The sequence below is a fragment of the Melanerpes formicivorus genome, unplaced genomic scaffold (genome assembly GCF_026170545.1).
Source record: "Melanerpes formicivorus ecotype bairdi unplaced genomic scaffold, bMelFor1.0.p_v2 SCAF_11, whole genome shotgun sequence".
NCBI classification, from domain to species: Eukaryota; Metazoa; Chordata; class Aves; order Piciformes; family Picidae; genus Melanerpes; species Melanerpes formicivorus.
Window position 1 is genome coordinate 12,200,107 of NW_027142363.1, and position 21,879 is coordinate 12,221,985.

At 38.7% G+C, this 21,879-nt stretch overlaps 1 protein-coding gene across 4 annotated transcripts in view; it reads left to right on the plus strand.

The window, feature by feature from the left end:
* Positions 1–21,879, plus strand: part of ITSN1 (intersectin 1) — a 134,483-nt gene that overhangs the window by 88,608 nt on the left and 23,996 nt on the right. For all 4 annotated transcript variants that reach the window (XM_068144553.1, XM_068144554.1, XM_068144555.1 and 1 more), the window contains 9 exons: positions 890–1,134; positions 2,953–3,112; positions 3,844–4,049; positions 4,810–4,892; positions 7,622–7,788; positions 13,162–13,207; positions 16,476–16,597; positions 18,338–18,455; positions 21,654–21,845. In XM_068144553.1, coding sequence (XP_068000654.1) covers positions 890–1,134; positions 2,953–3,112; positions 3,844–4,049; positions 4,810–4,892; positions 7,622–7,788; positions 13,162–13,207; positions 16,476–16,597; positions 18,338–18,455; positions 21,654–21,845 — 1,339 coding nt within the window. The remainder of the gene's footprint in view (positions 1–889; positions 1,135–2,952; positions 3,113–3,843; positions 4,050–4,809; positions 4,893–7,621; positions 7,789–13,161; positions 13,208–16,475; positions 16,598–18,337; positions 18,456–21,653; positions 21,846–21,879) is intronic.

Here is a 21,879-nt window from a genome sequence, read left to right on the forward strand (position 1 = left end):
CTCTTCCAATTGGCTGAGGTACTCAGAATTTACAGTCTTCCTGATCCACCTACTGTATGTTCCCCTTTACATGTTCTTCACTTCTCTGGGTGGAGAAGTTAATATTCAGTAGCCTATTAAGCCTGCACTCTGTCCTAAAAGTTCAGAAGTTCAGGCTGTGCTCAGCGTCTGCTATCGTTGGGGAGCACTCTGACGATTTACAGCTAGACCCCAGGCGAGGCACTTAGCAGAGGGCCTTTGTGATTTACATATAACAGATAATAAAGGTGGACTGTCTGCTTCGTTCTTTGTTACCTCAACTCCCTCTAGTCGACTCTTCATTTGTAAAGACACCGCTCACCTTAAATCTATCAGTTTGATGGTTGTTGTTCCTAATAGCTGTGGGGTTTTGTTGTATTTTCTGCATGAGATGATCTAGGAAAAACTTTATTTTAACTGCATTTTGTCTTAGTTAAACCAGGAATGCCAATATTTGCAGGTTTTCTCTAGAACTCACTTTTCCCAAGTCTGTGACAGACTTTTAACTCACTCTTTAAATCCTATGCTTACATATACATTTTTAACCTTATCACCTCTTGGCCTCACCATTGTGGGGGAGGGGGGAACAAAGAAGAAAAAAAAATTGCCAAGCGCTATTGTGTTGCAAAAAGTTCTTTTATCTCTTAACACACCATAGAAAGGAATAGCTGTCAACATAGTCCTCCCCTCCAAAAGTAAATCCAGTTGCAACAGCAGAATTCTGCCTAGGTGGAATTTATATTTGTAATGAAGATGTCATGTCTCTGTAACTAGAAAAAGTTAATCACTGTGAGTGAGGTGGATTGTTTTAAGGGAAAATTCATTCGTATGCCATGTTTGTTAACTTTCTAACCTAATGTATTTTCTATAGGTGGATGAAAGCCAGACTGGAGAACCAGGGTGGCTTGGTGGAGAATTGAAGGGGAAGACTGGATGGTTTCCTGCAAACTATGCAGAGAAAATACCTGAAAATGAAGTTCCAGCTTCTGCAAAGCCAGCAGTTGAGGCAGTGGCTGCACCTAAAGTTTCTGTGCATGAAACCGTTACATCTCTAGGAGCTCCTTCTTCTACAGAGAGTACTACAACTGCCAATAACTGGGCAGACTTCAGTTCAACGTATGTTTGGCTGCTGATTATTACCCTAAGTGTGGTGGAATCTTTTTTAATGATTTTGACTGTGGTGGCAGTTAGCAGAGAGCATTAAGACTGCAAAACAAAAATAGCTGGTTTGAAGTAAAATACTTTTTTCTGTAGTAAATAGTTGAAATCTCAGCCTTGTGGTACTTCAGCCATCCTCCTATTGTGTCTGCTTGAGCAGTACAGAAGGATATATCACAAACAGGAGACATTCCTAAGTGAAGGTGTAGAAACCCCGTATGTTTATCTTCCTTCTTTTAAATTAGTTGACACCAATCCTCATTTAAGGTTTTCAACTTGGATTATGCAAAATGTGTTCATGACAGAGTTAAAATGAAAAGATGATTCATAATTCCTTATCATAGCATCAATAAGATACATGAGTGCCCTTCCCTCAATATGTTCTTAACTAAACATAATGCTCTGTGCAGTGTTATCAACCCCATGTCAGTGGGGACAATTACTTACTTGTCTTGTCTTGATAATGTCATACTTATTTATAGATGAAGATCTAAGTGTCTTAGTGTCATATTACAGTACATAATATGTTCTGATTCAAAATTTTTATCAAGTAGGTCACAGTAGCTCTCCAGTTATTTAGTCTTTTTCTGGTTTACCAGCCATTTTACTGGGAGGGGTGTGGGGCTGTGAGTGAGCCTAAATCTTGAGCATCCTGGAGATATTGAATAGAACAGAATAGAATAGACCAGACCAGACCAGGTTGGAAGAGACCTTCAAGATCATTGTGTCCAACCTATCATTCAACACCACCCAACCAACTAAACCATGCAACCAAACACTCTGTCAAGTCTCCTCCTGAACACCTCCCGTGATGGCGACTCCACCACCTCCTCGGGCAGCTCATTCCAATGGGCAATCACTCTCTCTATGACACATACTGGATTTTCTTGTTTTGCATAAATCATGGTTTTGCCAAAGCTATTTCTGACCTAGGTGGATAATGCATGCTTTCATGCTTTTGGTAAAAAATAATGTTCAGCTTCAATGCAAAGAGTGTGCCAATTAATACTAATACTGTCCTTCATATGATACAAGGCTTAGGGTAGTTATATAGCATTTGGACACTATTACAATCTAGGTGGACAGCAATTGATTATTTCAACTAATATCACAATCAACAGGGGAAGGTGTAAGATAGGGAATGTGAGAGGTCAATGATGTGCAGGTACAATGATAGAATAGAGTAGAGTAGAGTAGATGAGGTTGGAAGAGACCTTCAAGATCATTGCATCCAACCTATTATCCAACACCATCTAATCAACTAAACCATGCAACCAAGCACCCTGTCCAGTCTCCTCCTAAACACCTCCAGTGACAGTGACTCCACCACCTCCCTGGGCAGCCCATTCCAAAGGGCTATCACTCTCTCTGTGTTAACCTCCAGCCTAAACCTCCCCTGGCTGAGTTTTGAAGAGGATGATGATTTATTTTATTCTATTATTAAGTTACCTCTTTCCACTCTGTATAATGAAGACTGCACTACTTGAACTTCTGTTGTAGTGGGGTGCTATTAAGAAACTAAATTTCAGGAACAGCTGGCCTTAGGTAGGAAAAGCAAGCAACTGTTTTTAAAGATTGCCTCTTTCAGATAAATTTATTTGGCCTATGTTTGGCTGCAATTCTTCCACCTGAGAGTTACAATGCTTATAGAATATTTCATTCAGAGAAATTAACCTAGAATGTAGATATCTTTTTCCTGCACAATCTTCCTGCATTAATGTTTATATTCAGTTTAAAACAGTAGGAATGGCATCCTGTCTTTTTTTGATCCCCCAGATGGCCAACAAACACTAGTGAGAAACTAGAGACTGATAACTGGGATGCCTGGGCAGCTCAGCCGTCTCTGACTGTTCCCAGCGCAGGACAGCTGCGGCAGCGATCGGCCTTCACTCCTGCCACTGTTACAGGTTCATCTCCCTCTCCTGTCTTGGGTCAGGTGAGCACCTATATTCATTAAAAGTGTTCTGTTCTGACTGAGCACCAATGTTTGGAAAGCAAAGGGTGAACAGTGATCATGTGTGAAAGCGGTTCCCTGAGACAGGTGAGCTGTTCCAGTTTTGAGTGATGAACAGCTAATGTACATCTGTTTGCAAAATCCCTAGCAGTGTTTAATATGAAGCAGTTTTTGTTATGGCATTCTTGCTGGCTTTTTTTAGACTTTAATGCTCTAGTCCAAATGATTTGGCAGGATGCCAGTTTTGGGTCACTTCCTTGGAGCTTTCCTGAATCACATGATCATAACCTTCACTCCAAAGTGGATTATGCAGTTAAGTGGAATAGCAGCAGTAGCAGAGCTTTACATCAGATGAATTCTGTCCATCTGTTCTGGTATTTCCTTTTCCTTAGCTGAACAGCATACTGTTCTTTGGGGCTTACATGTTCTGAAAAATGCTATTATCTTAGTGTCCTGGAGAAAAAAGAAATTGGAATGTACAGTGCAGCAAAGCATCATTTTCCATGAAGCTTACATCCTGTCAAAATAGCTTCATGAAGGTTAATTACACTGTTTCGGGTTCTACTTTGTGAGTTTAACTTTGCTCTGTAGGGTTGAGAGAGAGTCTGTATTTTGTTGTTATAGAATTAATGTAAGAATAAAACTCTTTAAGCAGCTTTCTTGTTGAAAAGTGGTGTGTGATGGACCTCTCTCTCTTTTTTTAATTACGTTAGGGTGAAAAAGTGGAAGGTCTTCAAGCACAGGCTTTGTATCCTTGGAGAGCGAAAAAAGACAACCACCTAAATTTCAACAAGAATGACATCATCACAGTTTTGGAGCAGCAAGATATGTGGTGGTTTGGAGAAGTTCAAGGACAAAAAGGGTGGTTTCCTAAATCATATGTGAAGCTTATTTCAGGCCCCATTAGAAAGTCAACGAGGTATTGTATTTACTTTTACCATACTTCACTACTATCGTGTAATCATTAAATATAGAGAGTTGCACACTTGAATTGTAAGATGTAGAAACTGCTGTAGGGGTTTGGGTGGGGTTTTTCTGTTTTGAGGGATTTATTTAAATTTTATTTCCACTCTTTTCTGGAGGGTTTTGATTTTCAGCCCTGGATATTTTCTTGAGGCATAGGAAAACTGCTCTCTGTTCTCCTTGAGTCATGCATCACCAAAAATAAGTAAATAAATCTACAACTAAATGAATGATCATAGCTTGATTTGACTTGCAGCTAAAAAATCAGTGTATCATTCATAAAATTACAGCTATCTAAGTCATAGCTTATCTTTTCCCAAAGCAAAAATGTGTACCTCTAAACTTAGTCATTATCATTTATTTTAAAGGGTGAAACAGATCAAAATCTGCTTCTTTGTGGTGTGAAGACAACATGAACGTTAGTAATGCCAAATAAGAATGATTTTAAATATCTTTTGGGGGCTTTTCCTGAGGGAGAAAAGGAGATACAGAAACTTGCATATTTAAGGCAATTATCTTAATTTAACCATGACTAGCCATTGTACTTAAAAGCTTTAATTTCTACATTTACTGCCTCTTTCAAAATTCAGAAAATTGATTCTGGATGCATTTGCAGGGTTGTTGGTTTGCTTGTTTGCTTCTTTGTTTCTTTTTGGTTTTATATATAATTTTGCAAGCAATTTGATTTCTTAAATAACAATTGCTTTCTTCTAAAGCATGGATTCTGGTTCCTCAGAAAGTCCTGCTAGTCTAAAAAGGGTAGCATCACCAGCAGCAAAAGCAACGATGTCAGGTGAAGGTAAGCATTTCAAATTGAATGGCATGAATAGTATTTTACTCTGTAATGAAATAGAATAAGTCTACTTATAACCAGAAACTAGCTCAGAATAAGATTGCGGTGCTTTAAGATTGTGCCTGTTAAAATTGAAGGTGCAAATCAATTCGCCTCTGGAATGATTTAAAATTATTAGAGTAGGAATATAGAAGATATATATAGAATATAGAATAAACCAGGTTGGAAGAAACCTGCAAGATCATTGTGTCCAACCCTTCAACCAATCCAACCCACCTAAACAACTAACCCATGGCACCAAGCACCCCATCAAGTCTCCTCTTGAACACCTCCAATGACGGTGACTCCACCACCTCCTTGGGCAGCCCATTCCAGTGGGCAATCACTCTTTCTGTATAGAATTTCTTCCTAACATCCAACCTAAACCTTCCCTGGCACAGCCTGAGACTGTGTCCTCTTGTTCTGGTACTGGCTGCCTGAGTGAAGAGACCATCATCCGCCTGTCTACAACCTCCCTTCAGGTAGTTGTAGAGAGTGATAAGGTCACCCCTGAGTCTCCTCTTCTCCAGGCTAAGCAATCCCAGCTCCCTCAGTCTTTCCTCATAGGGCTTGTGTTCCAAACTCCTCACCAACTTCGTTGCCCTTCTCTGGACTCGCTCCAGCAAGTTAACATCCTTCCTAAACTGAGGGGCCCAGAACTGGACACATATATTAATATATATGTATATAGTAAGAATATAGGAGAAATAATTTCACATGCCATTAAAACATCTTCTGTAGTTTATACTGTTTCCTCTATAAATATCTAGGTAACAGTTCCCCATCTGAAATCTGAAGTGTTTTACAGAGGGCCAGATAAAGTCATCTGTACATGTACTACATGATGTCAAAAATTATTAATAAATGTCTCAATTTCACCCAAGGCTAATTGGCAATGTTTGATTAAAACTCTTAATTAAAGGAATTACAGCTAATTATAGCATGTTGTGGTCCTTATGGTCAAGACTACTCCTCTTTTTTTAAAGTTGTAGCCTGGGGCACAGCTTTAAATGATGATTGTCAGGCCTCTGAAGGGGTTTAAAAGAGCTACATTCCAGCACCCTTCAGCTGGAGGTTAATGTCTCCACCACATGAGCTGTGTTAGAGACTGCGTGGGCACACTTAATCTGCTTCAGTGCAGAGTCAGCTAGGTTAATTTAAATCACAGAGTAAATCAATCAATCCAGATGTAGGTTACAAATTAATATTTGTATGTAATCTCTAGAGCACACCATAATTTCTTTAAGTACCATTCTACATACAATTTTAAGTGAAAGACTCAGTTTGGTTACCAATCTATTTAATTTGCCCTTAGGGTGAGCACTGCAGAAGTTAAGGGAGTGGTAAAGATCCTTATAACAGGGAAGTGGGATAATCAGTTATTGCCAAATACAACTAATCTTGTTTATGATATGTTTGAGGAAAAGCAATTGTAGAAATGCTACACCTTCATTTGTAAAGTATGTAATATCTCAGGTTGTGTGTATTCAAAAGGAACACAAGTTGTTAATAGAACACTCCAGAAAAAGCTTTATTTTTAAGAAATAACAGAAGATCTTAATTCCATGTGTTATTGCATTTAAAGTGTTTAAGAAAAAATTCCACATGTGTATCATACATTAAGATATGTGTGTGCTTATGGAGATGTGCATACAAAACAGATACATGTGTTCTTCAGCTGCACTTGTTGGTCAAACCATGTCTTAGCTTTCATTAAGGATAGTAATTGCAATTTGAATTCATGCTGAACTTCTCCAAGCAAAGCTTTTTCATCAGATTTAGTGTTCAAGCAAACAGAGCGGTTGCCAGCTGTACTGGATGCTTGAATGTTTTTGTTACATCTTCATGGAAGACTTCCTGAAATACTGTGTACTGCTCTTTAGGTCCAGAGCTGGTCCTGGAAGCAGAGGATACACTTTTCAGAAATCTGTTTTTGTGCCCATGTGAAGTGTGATAGTGCTCAATTAAATAAGAATGTATCAAGTTGTATAGAAAATATTACTGAGTTGTCTAAAATTCTTCTCTGTAGTCATGTAGGTAAAAATATCGCATGTAGTTTTGTGAGTGAATTATGCATTGTGCTGCTCAACATCACTCTACTTAAGTGCTTTTGCACTTGAATACTAAGTAGTTGACTGTTTTCACAAAACACAACACAAAACAGAACACATTCAGGCTTTGTCTGAACACTTCCCAGCCATCTGTTGCATAAGATGCAGTGAAATGTGTGCCCTTCATGCAAAGCTTCAAGTAATGAAAGATTTCTTTGTGTTACAAGAGCCAAAGAGCATATGTGAAATGAAGACTGTATCTACAGATATTCAGATACTGAGGCTTTCCATCCCCGAGAATGAGAACTCTAGTCATCAGCACAGACCAGAAACCATTGAGAAACATGCGTTCAGAGTAGTTTCTGATATAAATTAGTAACTTATGTGTTTCAATTGTACTAGCAAATTATTTTAACAAAAAAATAAAGCAAGCTCCCAAAGCAGCTTTTGATTGTATTTAGTTCTGATAAGTAGAATTTTACACATTTAATATAGAAATTACTATGAATAATGAATCAGTAAGTTTGTCTTCTATTTAGCCTGTGGATAGAGTGCATTATATTAGGTTTTGTTAGGTATTGCAAATGATCACTGAGAAGTTTTATCGAGTGTTTTCCCATGTTCTGAATTTATTTCCCTCCACAGAGTATATTGCTATGTATACTTATGAGAGCTCTGAACAAGGAGACCTGACTTTTCAACAAGGTGATATGATTCTTGTGACGAAGAAAGACGGTGACTGGTGGACAGGAACACTGGGTGATAAATCAGGAGTTTTCCCATCTAATTATGTGAGACTCAAAGATTCTGAGGTAGAGACATACTGAAATGTTACAAAATTGAGCTGGGGGAGGTGTATTTTATTTGGTCTTACAGTGAAAGCTGCTGGTCAATGGATCATAAAGGAAGAAATATTTTGCAGTTTTACTGAATGTGAGATTGGAAATGGAAAACAATAATAGCTGCCTTTTACAATGTAATGTTATAAATAACTTTGTGGGTCATATATTAAAATGAATCCTGCATATCTTAATAGTTACCTTGGCAGTTTGGTAGAGATCAATCAGAATAGCTATAACTACTTTGTTCCCCAGGTATCTCTTGAATTGCTTGAGTTTTATCTTACTGCCATTACTTTAAAAAAGGACACAGACATGGTCTGGGAGTTTTTGTTTGTTTGGGGTCTTGTTTTGTTTGGGTTTTGTTTGATTAGTTGTCATTTCCCTGCAATCAAGGGGAATGAATTTTGCAACAAAACAGGTAGCTACTATATTTGAAAGTTCTTTACTGAGTAATAGAGGTTCTGTTTCATCTGATTTTTATCCTGGAAGGATTCAGTAGACTTCTTTTTTTAATTCATTTTTTTTTCCCCCAGACATTCTAAAGAAAGATTTTTCATTTATATTCCTTATTTGTCTGAGGGGATAATTAATCTGCTAGTAGGAATTAGCTTAGAGTCATAGTTGAATACAATACTAATCTCTTTATGAGAAGAAGTTCTTGTTTAGGTCTCTAAGGAGACTTAAAACTCTAATAGGAGGTTTTTAAAGTAAATAAATAATTAAAGATAGCTGTATTTTTAGAAATCTAGGTGGTAGGATTTTTTCCACAAGTCTTGAATTCTGTGTGTATGTGACAAAACTCAGAGAGAGACTTGTCTGCAATGTAGAGCTTGAACAAAAGCTCAAATGTCTAGATAGTAGAGAAATGTCAGAAGTAGCATTGTGATACTGCTTTCAGAAACCCTTTAGAAACTTTACTCATGTATTTTGCATCATGTAACAATTTTCTTCTCTCTCTAGCACTACTAGTTCAAGAACTAGGCAGTCATGCTGCAGAAGTTTTGAAAGTTGTTCACTTTTGTGCTCACTAAAACTGTAGTTTTATAGAATAGAATCATAGAATCATTTAGGTCAGCAAAGACACCTGAGATTGAGTCCAACCACAAACCTAACACTGACATGTAAACCACTAAACTGTGTTGCTCAGCACCACATGTATGTGTCTTTTAAATGCCTCCAGGGATGGTGGTGACTCCATCACTTCCTGATGTTTGACATTCCTTTTGGTGAAGTATTTCCTAATATCCAATCTAAACGTCCCTTGGCTCAACTTGAGGTCATTTTGTCTTTGCCTCTTGCTAATTATCTGGGAGAAGGGACCAACCCCCACCCTGCTACAGTCTCCTTTCAGGTAGTTGTAGAGAGCAATGAAAGCCTCCTCTGAGCCTCCTTTTCTCCAGGCTAAACAACCTCAATCCTCTCAGTTGCTAGTTGTGTGCTAGACCTTTCACCAGCTTTGTTGCCCTTCTGTGGATTGCTCCAGCACCTCATTGCCTCTGTTTTAGGGAGGAGCCCTAAGCTGAACGTAGTATTTGAGATGCAGTATAGAGGGAAGATCATTTCTCTACTTCTGCTGGCCCTACTATTTCTGGTATAAACCAGTATAAGAGGTGTGGTCCTGTGCTGGCACGCTTTCATCTGACCTGTTAATAAGCTGCTTCAGGGCACTAAGCAGAGGAGGAAACTAGTCTAGCAGAAGTAATACCTCCTTCTAAGATGGTACTCTGAAACAGCTCAACAAGCGTTATGAAAAATGTCAGCACCAGAATTAGTACAGGAGAGTAGTGAAGGAGGCAGGGTTGCCTCAGCATCAGCTTACATTAGCATGAACTGGTTTTGAACTGCATTCTTAGCTGGCTTTTGTGTTAAAGTTCACTTTTGAAGCAAAACATCTTACCTGGTGTCATGGTGTTGGATATGCCTGTGCTTATTCCTACTTTTCTTTTAGTTGCATCAAATCTAGTGACTATGGAGTAGCAGATTAAGTTAGATCAGGTCCTAGATTAGAAAAGGAATGGTTCAGTTAGCATTGTAGCTGTAGCACTCTGGAGCCCCATCACAGCAGGCTAGCTTGTCTTATTGACAGTTAGAGTAGATTTTGTACAGTTGTGGTCTTAGGCAGAATATAAGTTTATCCTGACAACAGAGCTCAGTGGCAGTCTGGACAAGAAAATCCAAACTCTCTTGTCACCATGTCTAGCAGCTTAACTCTGAATGGTGCAACATCCCTTCAGTTGTGGCAGTAGAGGTTTTTGTGGGTCTGTACTGGGGAATTTATTTGGTTAAGTAAAGCCTTTCTTTTGCAGTCCAGAATGTGAATTATAGTTCAGCTTGCCAGTAAATGTTCATATGCATCAAAAAGATGGTGGTTTGCCCCACAGAGGTGCAGATACAAGTATACAGATAATTGCCTAACCTGTGGAGTATTTTGTGGTCATGAAACTATACTCCAAGTCTCTTTATATTGCCTGTAGGTTGATGAGTGGGAACTTAAACTGTTAGCTTCCTAAAACCCTGTAAGGCCTGATTTATAGGTCAATGCTAATAGTTACTAATTAGTTACTTAACCTCAGCTACATTCTTGTTGTTTAATGTTAAATTTCCTTGGAACTTTTGTGAAGGGTCTGATTTGGTTTTCTCTTGAGATACTCTCCACAAGAGTTTAGTCTCAAAACCTGTGAATTTATATTCAGATGTGCAGAACTGCCTTTTCTGTGCTTTGGAGGACTGGATGCTTGTCCTGTCTGATGAGAGATAGGCACACATATTGGCAAATCTTCTTTGTAGAGAACTCAGAAATAAATATTTAATGCTGAAAACTATTTTTACTAGAGAGGTCAATTTGATGTTTGTCTGATCTCATTTTATTGGGGGCTGAAACAGCTAAATGTAGTTCACCCTTTTTCCTGGTGAAAATCACAACTTCAGATAAAATCTTGGTGGGAGAGGGAGGAAAAAGCACAGAGCTCATGGAGATCTTGATATCCAGAATGCTTATTTTCTTAAAGTGATTCATATGCCCTGCAGGACATATTTCTTGTTCCAAGTGGATAATTGCCATTTTACGTACAGCGTTTTGCTATTCAACTTGTGCACAGAGCCAGTTCTTACAAAGGATTTCACAATAGTGGCTGTCTGTTAACTTTTAGATGTGCTGCTGTGCTTGGACAGCTGGCTGATTGTGGAAAATGTTACTAAAAGAGCAGATTAATTTAATGTGTTCTGCACTATTGACTTAGGCCCCGAGAAAAAGTTAGGCAGTGCTGATCTTTCAGCCACAAGCACAGAGTTTGTAGAAGTGACTCTAAGCCTCAAAATATCAATGGCTTCTACATCTCAAGAATTTATTTGTTTTAATCTGTTCTTTTGCACCCTTTCACCTCAGGCTGCTAAGCTATTTCCTGTTGCTTAAAGTTTCAACTTATTAACAATATAACTTTGTTATTCAAATAAACAACGACACTGATTCACGGTCATTAAATTGAGGTAGACAGATACAGATCTGTAACACATTTTTACTCTGCCTTTCTTTAGCTGGTGATAATCACCTCTGCACAGGGTGTGGAGCTCCTGCAGTGGACTTGGAAACAAAAATACAGACGCCTCTAGTTTGAAACTTTGCATAGATGTTCTGAAGGTTATAAGAGAATGTATTTGTCTGAATTCTATCAGACTTAACTGTACAATACAACTGTCAAGTCTACTGCTGTGTCTTACTAAATTAACAAAGCAAGCTCTGCTTTACTCTTTCAAGAGGCTTCATCACTTAGCACAAAATATCCTCAATTGCATTTAGTGTCTTAGGTGTGGAAAAGGGAGATAGAATGGAGAGCACCCTCTCCACTGTGTTTCTCTCAATAGAAAGGATAGAAAGCACTTATCTATGTATTGAGTGGGTAAGAAGTTGAGTCCATCTTAAATGAATTCTTTATTTGAAATACTGCAGGGCTTCTTTATGTATTTATTCTTTTCTTACCAAGAATTCAGAGAATCCGAAAACAGAACTCAGGCTCAGTCTGGTCAAGGTGATTTTGAAGCTTCTCTCTTAAAACAATCTCTCTATATATTTTTTTTTCCAGTTAACTGTAAAGACACAGTGTCACAGACTGTTTAATCTGTCTCTATGCTACTAATGTGGCAACATGGGTGTTGATTGAAGTGATATTTTGAAGCAGTATGCTCTCTGAAGGCCCAAACACTTGTTCTTTCTTGAGGAGAGGGTGTTTCTCTGCCAAAACCGCTTTCCAAAGCAGAATTAATTCTTGGTATTACCATACCAGTGTCAGTCATCATCTTTGGTTCCACACTTGCCTGTGTGGGACTGCCACTGGATTTGTAGCTAGTTTGGACCATCTTTGTCTTATCCCCAGTATCTGATCTCTGGGGATATCTGATCTCTGCATGGTGCTTTCCTGTTTCACTCTGTTTTTCTGGTATACATGCAATTAACTCTTCCCAAATAACCAGTGGTTTCAAGGGAAAAGATTCCTTTTTTTCTTTCTTCCCCCCCCTTTCCCAGGATGAGAACTTTGAGTTTGTAAACAATAAAAGATTTTCATGTTAGATTTCATCTTTCAGTATCACTGTTCTCCTATACACAGCTGAACTGATTTCACTGTTTGGTGGACTTCTTGTGGCTATTCAAAGGCTTTTCTTGGAGATCTCTTTACCTGCATGATGATATTCATCCCTCATCTCACCCCATTTAGGTTAAGAGTAAATAGCTACAGACTGACTAGCAAGGTGTGATCTGTGTTCTATGCTCTCACTTGGGCTGAGGTGGGGATTTTACTACTGCAGTGCATCACCTACAAAGATCAGATGACTCCTCTTAAAGTTGCAGTGACTACACTGACTGTGCTGATCTATGAGAAATTTTAGAGCTGTAATGTGGGCAGTATTGAAATTACTATTGCTCATTTAGTTCTTTTAGGCATATTTGCAATCCATCTATTTGTAGAGTTGAAAACTATTATTGTTGCTTTAACTCAACTTGATAGAACTCACATTCTATAGATATGCAAATTTGCAGCTCAAATGCCCTGTCATTTGGAATTGCATTGGGTTTTGCAGTCCATGCAAGGAAGCAAAGTACAGGAAAGAAGTCTGCAGTTTTATATATATATATATATATATATATATAGTTATCCACTTCCACATGCTGTTTGGTATTTATTCCTGTATATTATTCACTATCTAAAATACTAAAAGTTCTGTAAGAGTAGAATCTTCCTGTGAGAGTTTTTTTTACTTACATGCTTGTTTAGTGTGTTAAAGTGAAGCACAGTGTCATATGTGGGAAAAATAAATATGAGTGCTAAACTTGCATCTTTCTATTTCAAGGCTTCTGGAGCAGCTGGAAAAACAGGAAGCTTAGGGAAGAAACCTGGTGAGTCTCATGTTGTGACAGCGCCTTATATCTGTTCTTAAGTTCCATGGCACGGAAATGTTTTCCATGAAAATGAATAGTTGGTCATTTTATAGTAATTTGCACTTTGAAAACTGTTGCCTGTAATAAAGTAACACATGGCTTCTCCATCATTCTGTCTGGCATGTATCAATCACTAAATAGCTAGTGAATAAAAGTCTGCTTACTCAGAAATGAAACTTTGTGATAGATTGATGAACAGAGCAGTGGAAGCCCACAAAAAGCTCAGGTTTGCCAGTGCCTCTGAAAAAGGAAGTAGAGGATCTTACCCTGTGGTTTTACAGAATTTTGACTAAAATGCTACACAATATGGTGTGCACAGGCTCTGTGAGCTCTTGTGCTTCCTTGTATCTATGCTGTGTAGCCTATTGCCTGTCAAGTCTGCTCTTATTGTAGATGATCACATTGCAGGTGATCCCTTTTTGCTTAGGAAGAAGTCGCCTGGCTCTTGGGGTAGTAGAAGTTGTCTTTGCAAACAATCATTGGATTTCCAAAGATACTAGGAAAGGGCATTCTCTGCCACTGGCTGGCATTTGTAAACTTTCCAGAAGGTACCTCTTCTCTCAGTGTATTTATTTGCTTTTGAACCTGAGAGATGACTTTGTGTCAATTTGAAACAAACTAAATAAAAGGTGCCTCATGCTTCTATGCTGTCCATTTGTCTGAGGCTTGTTCAATTGTGAAAGAAGATGGTTTAAGGATGTGATCTACTAAATCATGCCTTATTTCCATACACATACACACAGAGTATAAGCATATTTTGTTTTGTGGGAAAGAAGGTTTTGCTTTGTCTTCCTGAACTGGTTCACTGTGTAAAAGGAGCAGGGGAGAGTGGATTGTGGCAGCCTCAACTTCATTTGTCTTATTTTACCTTGACATATGAGGAGTGGGCTGCTCTTGTCAAATCTTAATGGCAAAAAAGGGTTTGGAAGTAAACTATCCCTGCCCCTTCTAATTTTCATTTGCATGATTAAAAATAGTTATATTAATAGATATAAAGCTTGAGAGATGCAGACAAGAATAGAGATCTGGAAAACCTCTAGAAGTCATGCTTGATAGAAACAGTGAGAAGATGCTGATAGTGCTGGCTGCTCTCTCAGGACTGTGTTCAGGATTCTTTGAGTTTGGGGAACAATTCTGCCTGTTTTTCAGCAAGGATGTTCTTGAATGCTTTTGCTTTTCAGCCAATATAAGTGAAATGCTAATGAACAAGGAGAAATATTTCTCTTTCTTCTGGAAGCTGTAGGGCTAGTGGGTGAGAGTTGGTGACTGTGTGTTGAAGGGCAAGGGAAAAGAAGCTGCTCCCTGTGAATTCAAGGAGCAATACAGGGACAATTATATCTCTGAGAAGGCATTTTCTGTTGTTCAAAATGTACCTCTTTTAGTAGAGGCCACTAGTTTTTTTTTTTCCTTTTCTTTCCCTTTCTTTTTTTCCCTGGACTGTAATATAATTGGATCATTGGATCTCTTCTCATTAATTCAATACTTAAATATATGAGGAATCCTTCCTGGAAGGAAAGCTGTTTCCGGGGGTGGGGTTTGAACTTCTTGCTGAGTTTTCTCTAACCTTTTGCTTGTCTGTGACATGTAAGAGCTGACTATTAAGCTTGTAATTCATATATTAATTTATTGAATACAGACCCCACAGTAAAAATTCTTTATGCTGCTGGTTGGTGAAAGAGGACACCTGATACTTGGAGCCTTGTAAATCACCTTTTTGTAGATAAGAATGAGGAATTTCTTGTTCTGAGATAAGCAAGGTGAATATTGTAATTAATGTGGCAGTGAGAGAAGTTTTTGCCTGATTTAAAAATAAATTGATTTTGACAACTCCCCCAGTTCATTTGTTTCCTTGTGTTCATTTTGCCTCCTGAATGGCTCTAGAATGGAGGAATTAAGGTGACTCCATGGAACAACCTGCAAAGCTTGTGGGGTTTTTAGCAGCATAGCCATGCTTCCTGCCAAACAGCTTGCTTGCTTTGCCTTTGTATAGGACAGACTGTGCTGCTGCTGCTGCTGGGTTTTCTCCATGTAAACTTTCCTACTTTCCTATCATTACCTACTATATAATATTCAGAAATTCTGTCTTCTGCTTTCACGTTGTGTGTTGTTGCCTACTTCCAGATCCAATTTTAAAACATCTTTGTAATGCTCAGCTCTTGGCTTTTTCATCACCTGTTTGGTTCCATCTCTGTGTGCTTGCCTCTCCTCTCCAGGAGTTATGAGGAAGCTCTTCCATAGTTTATTCTGTCCCCATTTGCAGTGGCCTCTCAGATTGTTTGTCATCTCTGCTTCTTTGTCCCCTTGTTGTTGTTTATTTATATCTTGAATGCTTCTCTGACCGTTTTTAATTCTCCTAATCATCCTTTCTTTCTAAAATTTGAGTAAACCATATGATGGTTTTCCTGGCAGTCTCCAAATCACTTTGTTGTTTCTTCCCTGCCACAAAACCTCCCTCTGTTTTAAGGGAGTTGGCTTTGTGGCTTCCTCTGCCTACAGCTGCCTTTTCAGTGATTGCTCCCTTTCTCTGCCTTGCCAGCAGACTTCCTCCTCTGCCAGCCTGTGGGTGATGTGTTGTTACTGAGCGCCTTTGCTGTTTCTCTTGGCCGCAGGAGTTTGGCACTTGTTGATGAAGAGGGCCAAGTAGGATGGTGTGCAACACTGTGTTACTTTCTCAGTGTGACAGCCCACAAGAAAGCTGGAGACCACTTCTGTAGACTTGCCTTCAGCCTCAGTCTCTTTTGCTGTTGTTACTGTGTTGACTCTTAGTCCACCTCACACTCGCTGCCAAATTGCTTTCTGCTGCCTTTATAAAGGGACAAACTGACAGCAGGTGTGAACTTTTTCTGCTTAGTGACAGTTTTTTTAGGGCCCATTAGACTGGAAATATATACAATCAGTGACCATAAGTTAAAATAATTGATAGAGATATTTTTAAATCAAGATTTTGAAATGAAAGCTAAAAATCTCTATTTCAAGTAGTTTTTATATCCTACACATAGAGCTGCTGCACCTCTGTTTTCTTCCTGTAGTGCTAAGAACTAATGATCTGTTTTATAACAAGCATATGATTTCATGGAACTACAGAAATGCCTAACAATTTCATGGAAAGAAATACCAAGTGAATATATTGTGCCAGTGATAACAGAAGAGTTAGTGTTGTATAGAATGTGTCAGGTTTTTCCAAATTAACTTTTTCTTCTTTTTTTTTCCCCTACCACTTCAACAGAAATTGCCCAAGTTATTGCCTCTTACACAGCAACAGGTCCAGAACAGCTTACTCTTGCTCCTGGTCAGTTGATACTTATCAGAAAGAAGAATCCAGGTGGCTGGTGGGAAGGAGAGCTCCAAGTTAGTTACTCTTTTGTTTCTTAAATAAAATTCCATGTTTTAAAACATTACAATATTTTCATCATTCAAAGGATGAATGAATCAATGATAAATAATTTTGAAAGTGTTCTGCAATTAAGGTGTTACAAGTAAAATGTGCATGCAAAAATACACATACATTCTGATTCCTTGAACTTGAAATAACTTTGGAAGGCATCAGGAGAAGGTCATTTTGTCTGATTGTAACTCAGGCATAACCATTTTGCCTCATTGCAACTTGGGCATGCCCATGTCTCAGACCAGGTCCAGCTTGCAGTCCAGCCCCTTGTAAATTTTACTGGAGACCCTTTAGATATAAGAAGGGAGTGGATGTTAGGGTGTCCTGTTTGGGCTGGTTTTGAATCTTCTCACTCTTATGTCCAGAAGTGTTCTTTGTGTGAGCAAAAAAGCAGTTGTCATGTGAGGTGATGGGGAAAGCTACTCCATTCTACAAGAGTGGATGGGACTGTTTGGTTAAGTGATGGAGTCTACTTGTATGTCCTATTCCAACAATGACCAATCATGCATGTCACATGCATTTGGATCAGCTGATACCTGTGTGCACTGTGAAGGTGGAAGAAATACTGATGTGTGCAGTCCTGGTTGTCTTTCTAAGAAGCTTTCTAAATGGCTTCAGCTGAAAGTTTGGCTGTCCCTTTTGTTGTTCTTCTGGTTTTCTGTGCAACGAGCAATGCAGTTGGCAAAATAACAAGATGCAGTTTCTATCAGATTCCTATCCTGCTCTGGTGACACAAGCTTTGTCACCTGCAGCTCATCTCTCCCAATATCCTGTCTCTGACAGTGACTCATTGTAACTGTGTTAAAAACTGTAGAACACTACTGTAGGCCAAGTGAGTGCTAACCTACTGCTCTCCCAGCACACACACATGGACCACACACACGCTAAAGCATGTGTGCACCACCTATTCCTACTGATCTTCTCTTGATTAGATAGGCATGAGAACATCTAGTACTTTCCAAAACCATAACATCTGTTAATTAGGGTCATTGGGACAGTGTCTGTCCATATGCATTTATAATTGCCAAAGCCTGAATTTTTGTTTAATTGGAATTTGGCTTTGGGACTTGGTATACGAGTCCAAACTTGACCCACTTTTATTGTGCCTTAATGTTTTACTGTTCTTCTAGCACTTGGTTAATGCAGCATACATTTATACTCTGGGGCAGGAGGGACTGTATAAAAAGTGTAGATACTGTTTCTTCAAAAGTAAAGAAGCCATTTGAGTTCTTAATCCCTACTTAAACTATCACAATCTAGGTATCTATTTAAATGTGGTTCTTTACATAATGGAAAACCATTGAAATGCTGCCACTCATTAATGCATATTCTAGAATTATGGTTTAAACAGAAGCAGGAGAAATCTTTCAGAAGAATCAGGGTTGTGGTAGCAATTATAAAGCACATAAAGTAGGAACACTCCTAAGTGGAAGATCACACAAATTAGTAGTAAATAATTACTGTTTAGATGTAACCTACAGTTTGTAGTATATTATGGAAGCTTACCCTAACAGAAGTAACAGAAGTATCCCAACATCAAAATTATGCCACAAAAGTAGCTGGTTTTTGCCTTATAAAATGCATTTTTCTTATTTTGAAGTCATCAGTGTGAGTGCAAGTAATTGAAATATTGGCTCCATTACAGTGGCAAATTGGGACTGTTAATGTGCTTAATCCTCTTAAAAGAAATGTTTTGTTACTAGGCACGAGGGAAGAAACGGCAGATTGGATGGTTCCCTGCCAATTATGTAAAACTTCTGAGCCCTGGTACCAGTAAAACTACACCAACCGAGCTACCTAAATCAACAGCATTACCTTCAGGTAAGCAATGTGGTTTCCTCAACAAAATTGCTTTTGTAATGTGAGTCATTTAAAATAGGACTTACATAAATAATTATGGCCAATCAAGAGGCTGTTTAGTGTCTGTTCTACCAGTCACTCTGCTTCAACTCTTCATTTTACTTTAAAATGAGAAAATCATACAACTGGTCTATATATTTATGGTGGTGGTCTGTCAGGTATGAACTGCTGAGTGCTAAAAAGCCATCTGTGACATTACATGTTGTAGTAAAGCATTCAGATTATCATTTATATTTGCTTGCACTAATTGTAAAGGTCTTAGCAGTTGAGACACATCTCATTCAGAACCTTTTGTCTTTCCTAACATGAATTGTGGGAAATCCACCCAAATTAAGCTGTGTAGGGGTTTTGTCCTGTATAGCTAGTAATTTTAAGCTTTATGCAAGGACACAAGCAACAGGCCATTATATTCTTAAAGCTGTTACAGCTCCACCAGAGGGAATATCAAACAATTGTATCAGTCTACTGCAAGGTAAAAAAGTCAGGCAGAAGTCTGAACAAAAAGTTCATTCCTCATCAGTATTTCGCTTGTGAACCATTTTGGGCTGAGCTTGTGAACAGGTGTAGTATGAAGTAAAGAGGATATTTTTCAATCAAAACCATGCAGAATGGATGTATGTTCTTCTATAAACCCCCCAAAAAGACTTGATGTGGTTGTCTGTCATCTGTTTGGATTTAGTTGAGGGTGTCAGGGGGGTAAAAGCTTGCTGCTTCCCCAGGCCAATTTTTTGCTGTCTTATTAAATTGAAATAAATGTTTCTGAATGAAAAATAGGAGTGAGCATAATTTTCTCCTTTAAATATGTACAAAGGATTATCATGCATTGTTATGGCTCTAGAATAAAATACTGAGGTATTAATTTCATCTGTTGTTTATATAAATCAAAGTACCATCTCAGAGAATGCAAATGTTACAAATGGTACTAACTGGCTGCTTTGATGGTAGTTATAAAGATGCAGAAAATCAGGCTTCTATAAAGACTCACAGATTCAGTCCAGAAGTTACAAAGGTAACTCAGCACTGAGACATACTTTTACAATGCAATATGATGGGACTTCCATTACTTTTTACATAGTAAACTTTTGAGCTCACTTAAGTGTCCTCAGAATATCAAAATCAACTTTGTTATAGATCTTTCATTTTGGAAGACAGGAGGAAGAATCTTGTCCTTCCATTATGATAGCTGGCCTCTCCAGCTGTGTGGTTAATGTAAGAGGTTAAGGAGTTAATGCTTGAGAAGCAGAATTAGTGGGGAGACTCACTGTAGCAGAATACAAGGAAAGCCTGAAGAAAATCATCTACAAGGGTTGGATAGAGCTGAGGGTGGTACATTGTGAAGGGTCTAAGAGTCTGCCATTATTCTCTGGGTTTTGAAGGTAGGGGATCCAGCAGCAAGTGGTATGATTACAACCTCTGTTCCTTTTGTCATTTTGTTTTGATGTATATGCTTTCCATCTGCCATGTTGTAATGCAACCTGCATGACTTCAGCAGCTTGTTTTGTTATTTTGACTTTTGTTGCATGGCACTTTTTGTCCTATACTTTGAGGTTTTCTTAATTTCTGACTGCTTTGTATCTGTACCCTTCCAAACTCCTGTCATGAACATGTCCTTCCTGGTGTTGAGAAATGAGAACTGTTCCTGTTAATTGAAACTAGTCAGGCATAAGGAAGTTCACAAAATGCAGAGATAGTGGGAAACATGTTTCAGCCATTCTGCTGTCTGAGGAAAGAAAATATTACTGATTTTGAGTGTTGTATGAGAATCTGGATTCCGTTTGCTGTTGCAGCAGACTAGTATTAGGCAATAGACAATATTGCTGTAAAGAAAACATGGCTGAAAAGCACTAAAGCTCAGAAAAGGTAGGATAGAGCTTGCTTCTTATATAGGTCTAATGTGTATTCTAAACTCTGTGACCAAGTGTAAATAAGATGGAGATTAAATCACTGCTTCAGGTTCAGTTGAGGAGTGCTGTCTCTTCAAGAAATCTCTCAAATTTGCTGCCCGAGTTCAAGGTGATTCTTAGGATCCCACTGAACTATTATTAAGATATTCTGACTACAGTACTGGGAAGCACCAAATTTCATACAGTTCTTTGAAGTAGAAGAGAATGATCTGAATGAAAAAGTCTTGAAAGAAATTAACTCTAGAACAGGTTACAAATCATCTGAGGTATGTACTGTATGGTCTAGCTTAAATTTTTACCCTTCTCAATCAACTGTAAAGCTGTAAGAAGAATGCTGTAAAACAGATTTGCAGGTTTATAAAGTGAGACTTGAACACCAATGGTGTTCGCACGTATGAGCTTGTGCTAGCACAGAAATACTTGAAAGATGAATATGCCATAATACACCTTCCTTTGGAAAGGCTGGTTTGTCTCCAGTGTGCCAACAAGACGTTCACTTTGCTTAGCTTATGTACACAAGGTGTTACAGATGACACTCTGAGTGCCCCTTTTACAATTCATTTTTCTCATCCTTTCCAAGATCTTTGTGTTCCTAACACCTCAGTGTTAGTGTGTCGTGGATGTCTCTTGAATTACAGAGCTGTGTTGAGCACGTCAGGTACTAAATTAGGAAGGAGTGCCTTTTTCAGGCTGCAGGTAGTGGAACTTAAATTTTCCCAGACTTGTCTGTCAATTTATCAATTCTAGAGGGAAGGATACTTTTCAGAACAGGTTGGTGAGGATGAAAAATGCGATTGTTACAAAGGTACAGCTAATTTTGTGCTTTTAGGAGTGCTTTTAGAAGTGTTAATAGAAAGCTCTTGTACTTGGACTTCTGCTGAAATGTGAAATTTGTCCAATCTTCTCCTACCATTGAGCACTGTATGTTTGATACAGTTCCAGGCCAGTTACACTGTTGTCAGTTTGCACTGCTGTGCTCTGATCTGCCTAGTGTGATCCTGACCCCTCAGAAATCTGGCTGGGAGCAATGCTGCTAGGAAAGGCTTCTGCTTTTCAAGTCACCTTGAGCCAATTGGTTGAGGGCTCAGCTTAGCACCAGTACAGGGGCATAGGAGAGAGGGGCAGGACCAGTTCAGATCAGTGCAGTGTCTTGGGACTATGCTGTTCATGGTTCATAGTTCATAGTTGGTTTTTGCATAGCTTGCATTTTGCTGAAACATTACCAGTGCGATAGACCTCTTCCTTTATCTTACAGTGTGCCAAGTCATTGGCATGTATGACTACACTGCACAGAATGACGATGAACTAGCATTCAATAAAGGCCAGATTATAAACGTCCTTAACAAGGAAGATCCAGACTGGTGGAAAGGGGAGGTGAATGGACAAGTGGGTCTCTTTCCATCCAACTATGTGAAGTTGACAACAGACATGGACCCAAGCCAGCAATGTAAGTGACCCTCTCTGCTGCCATGCTGTAATTA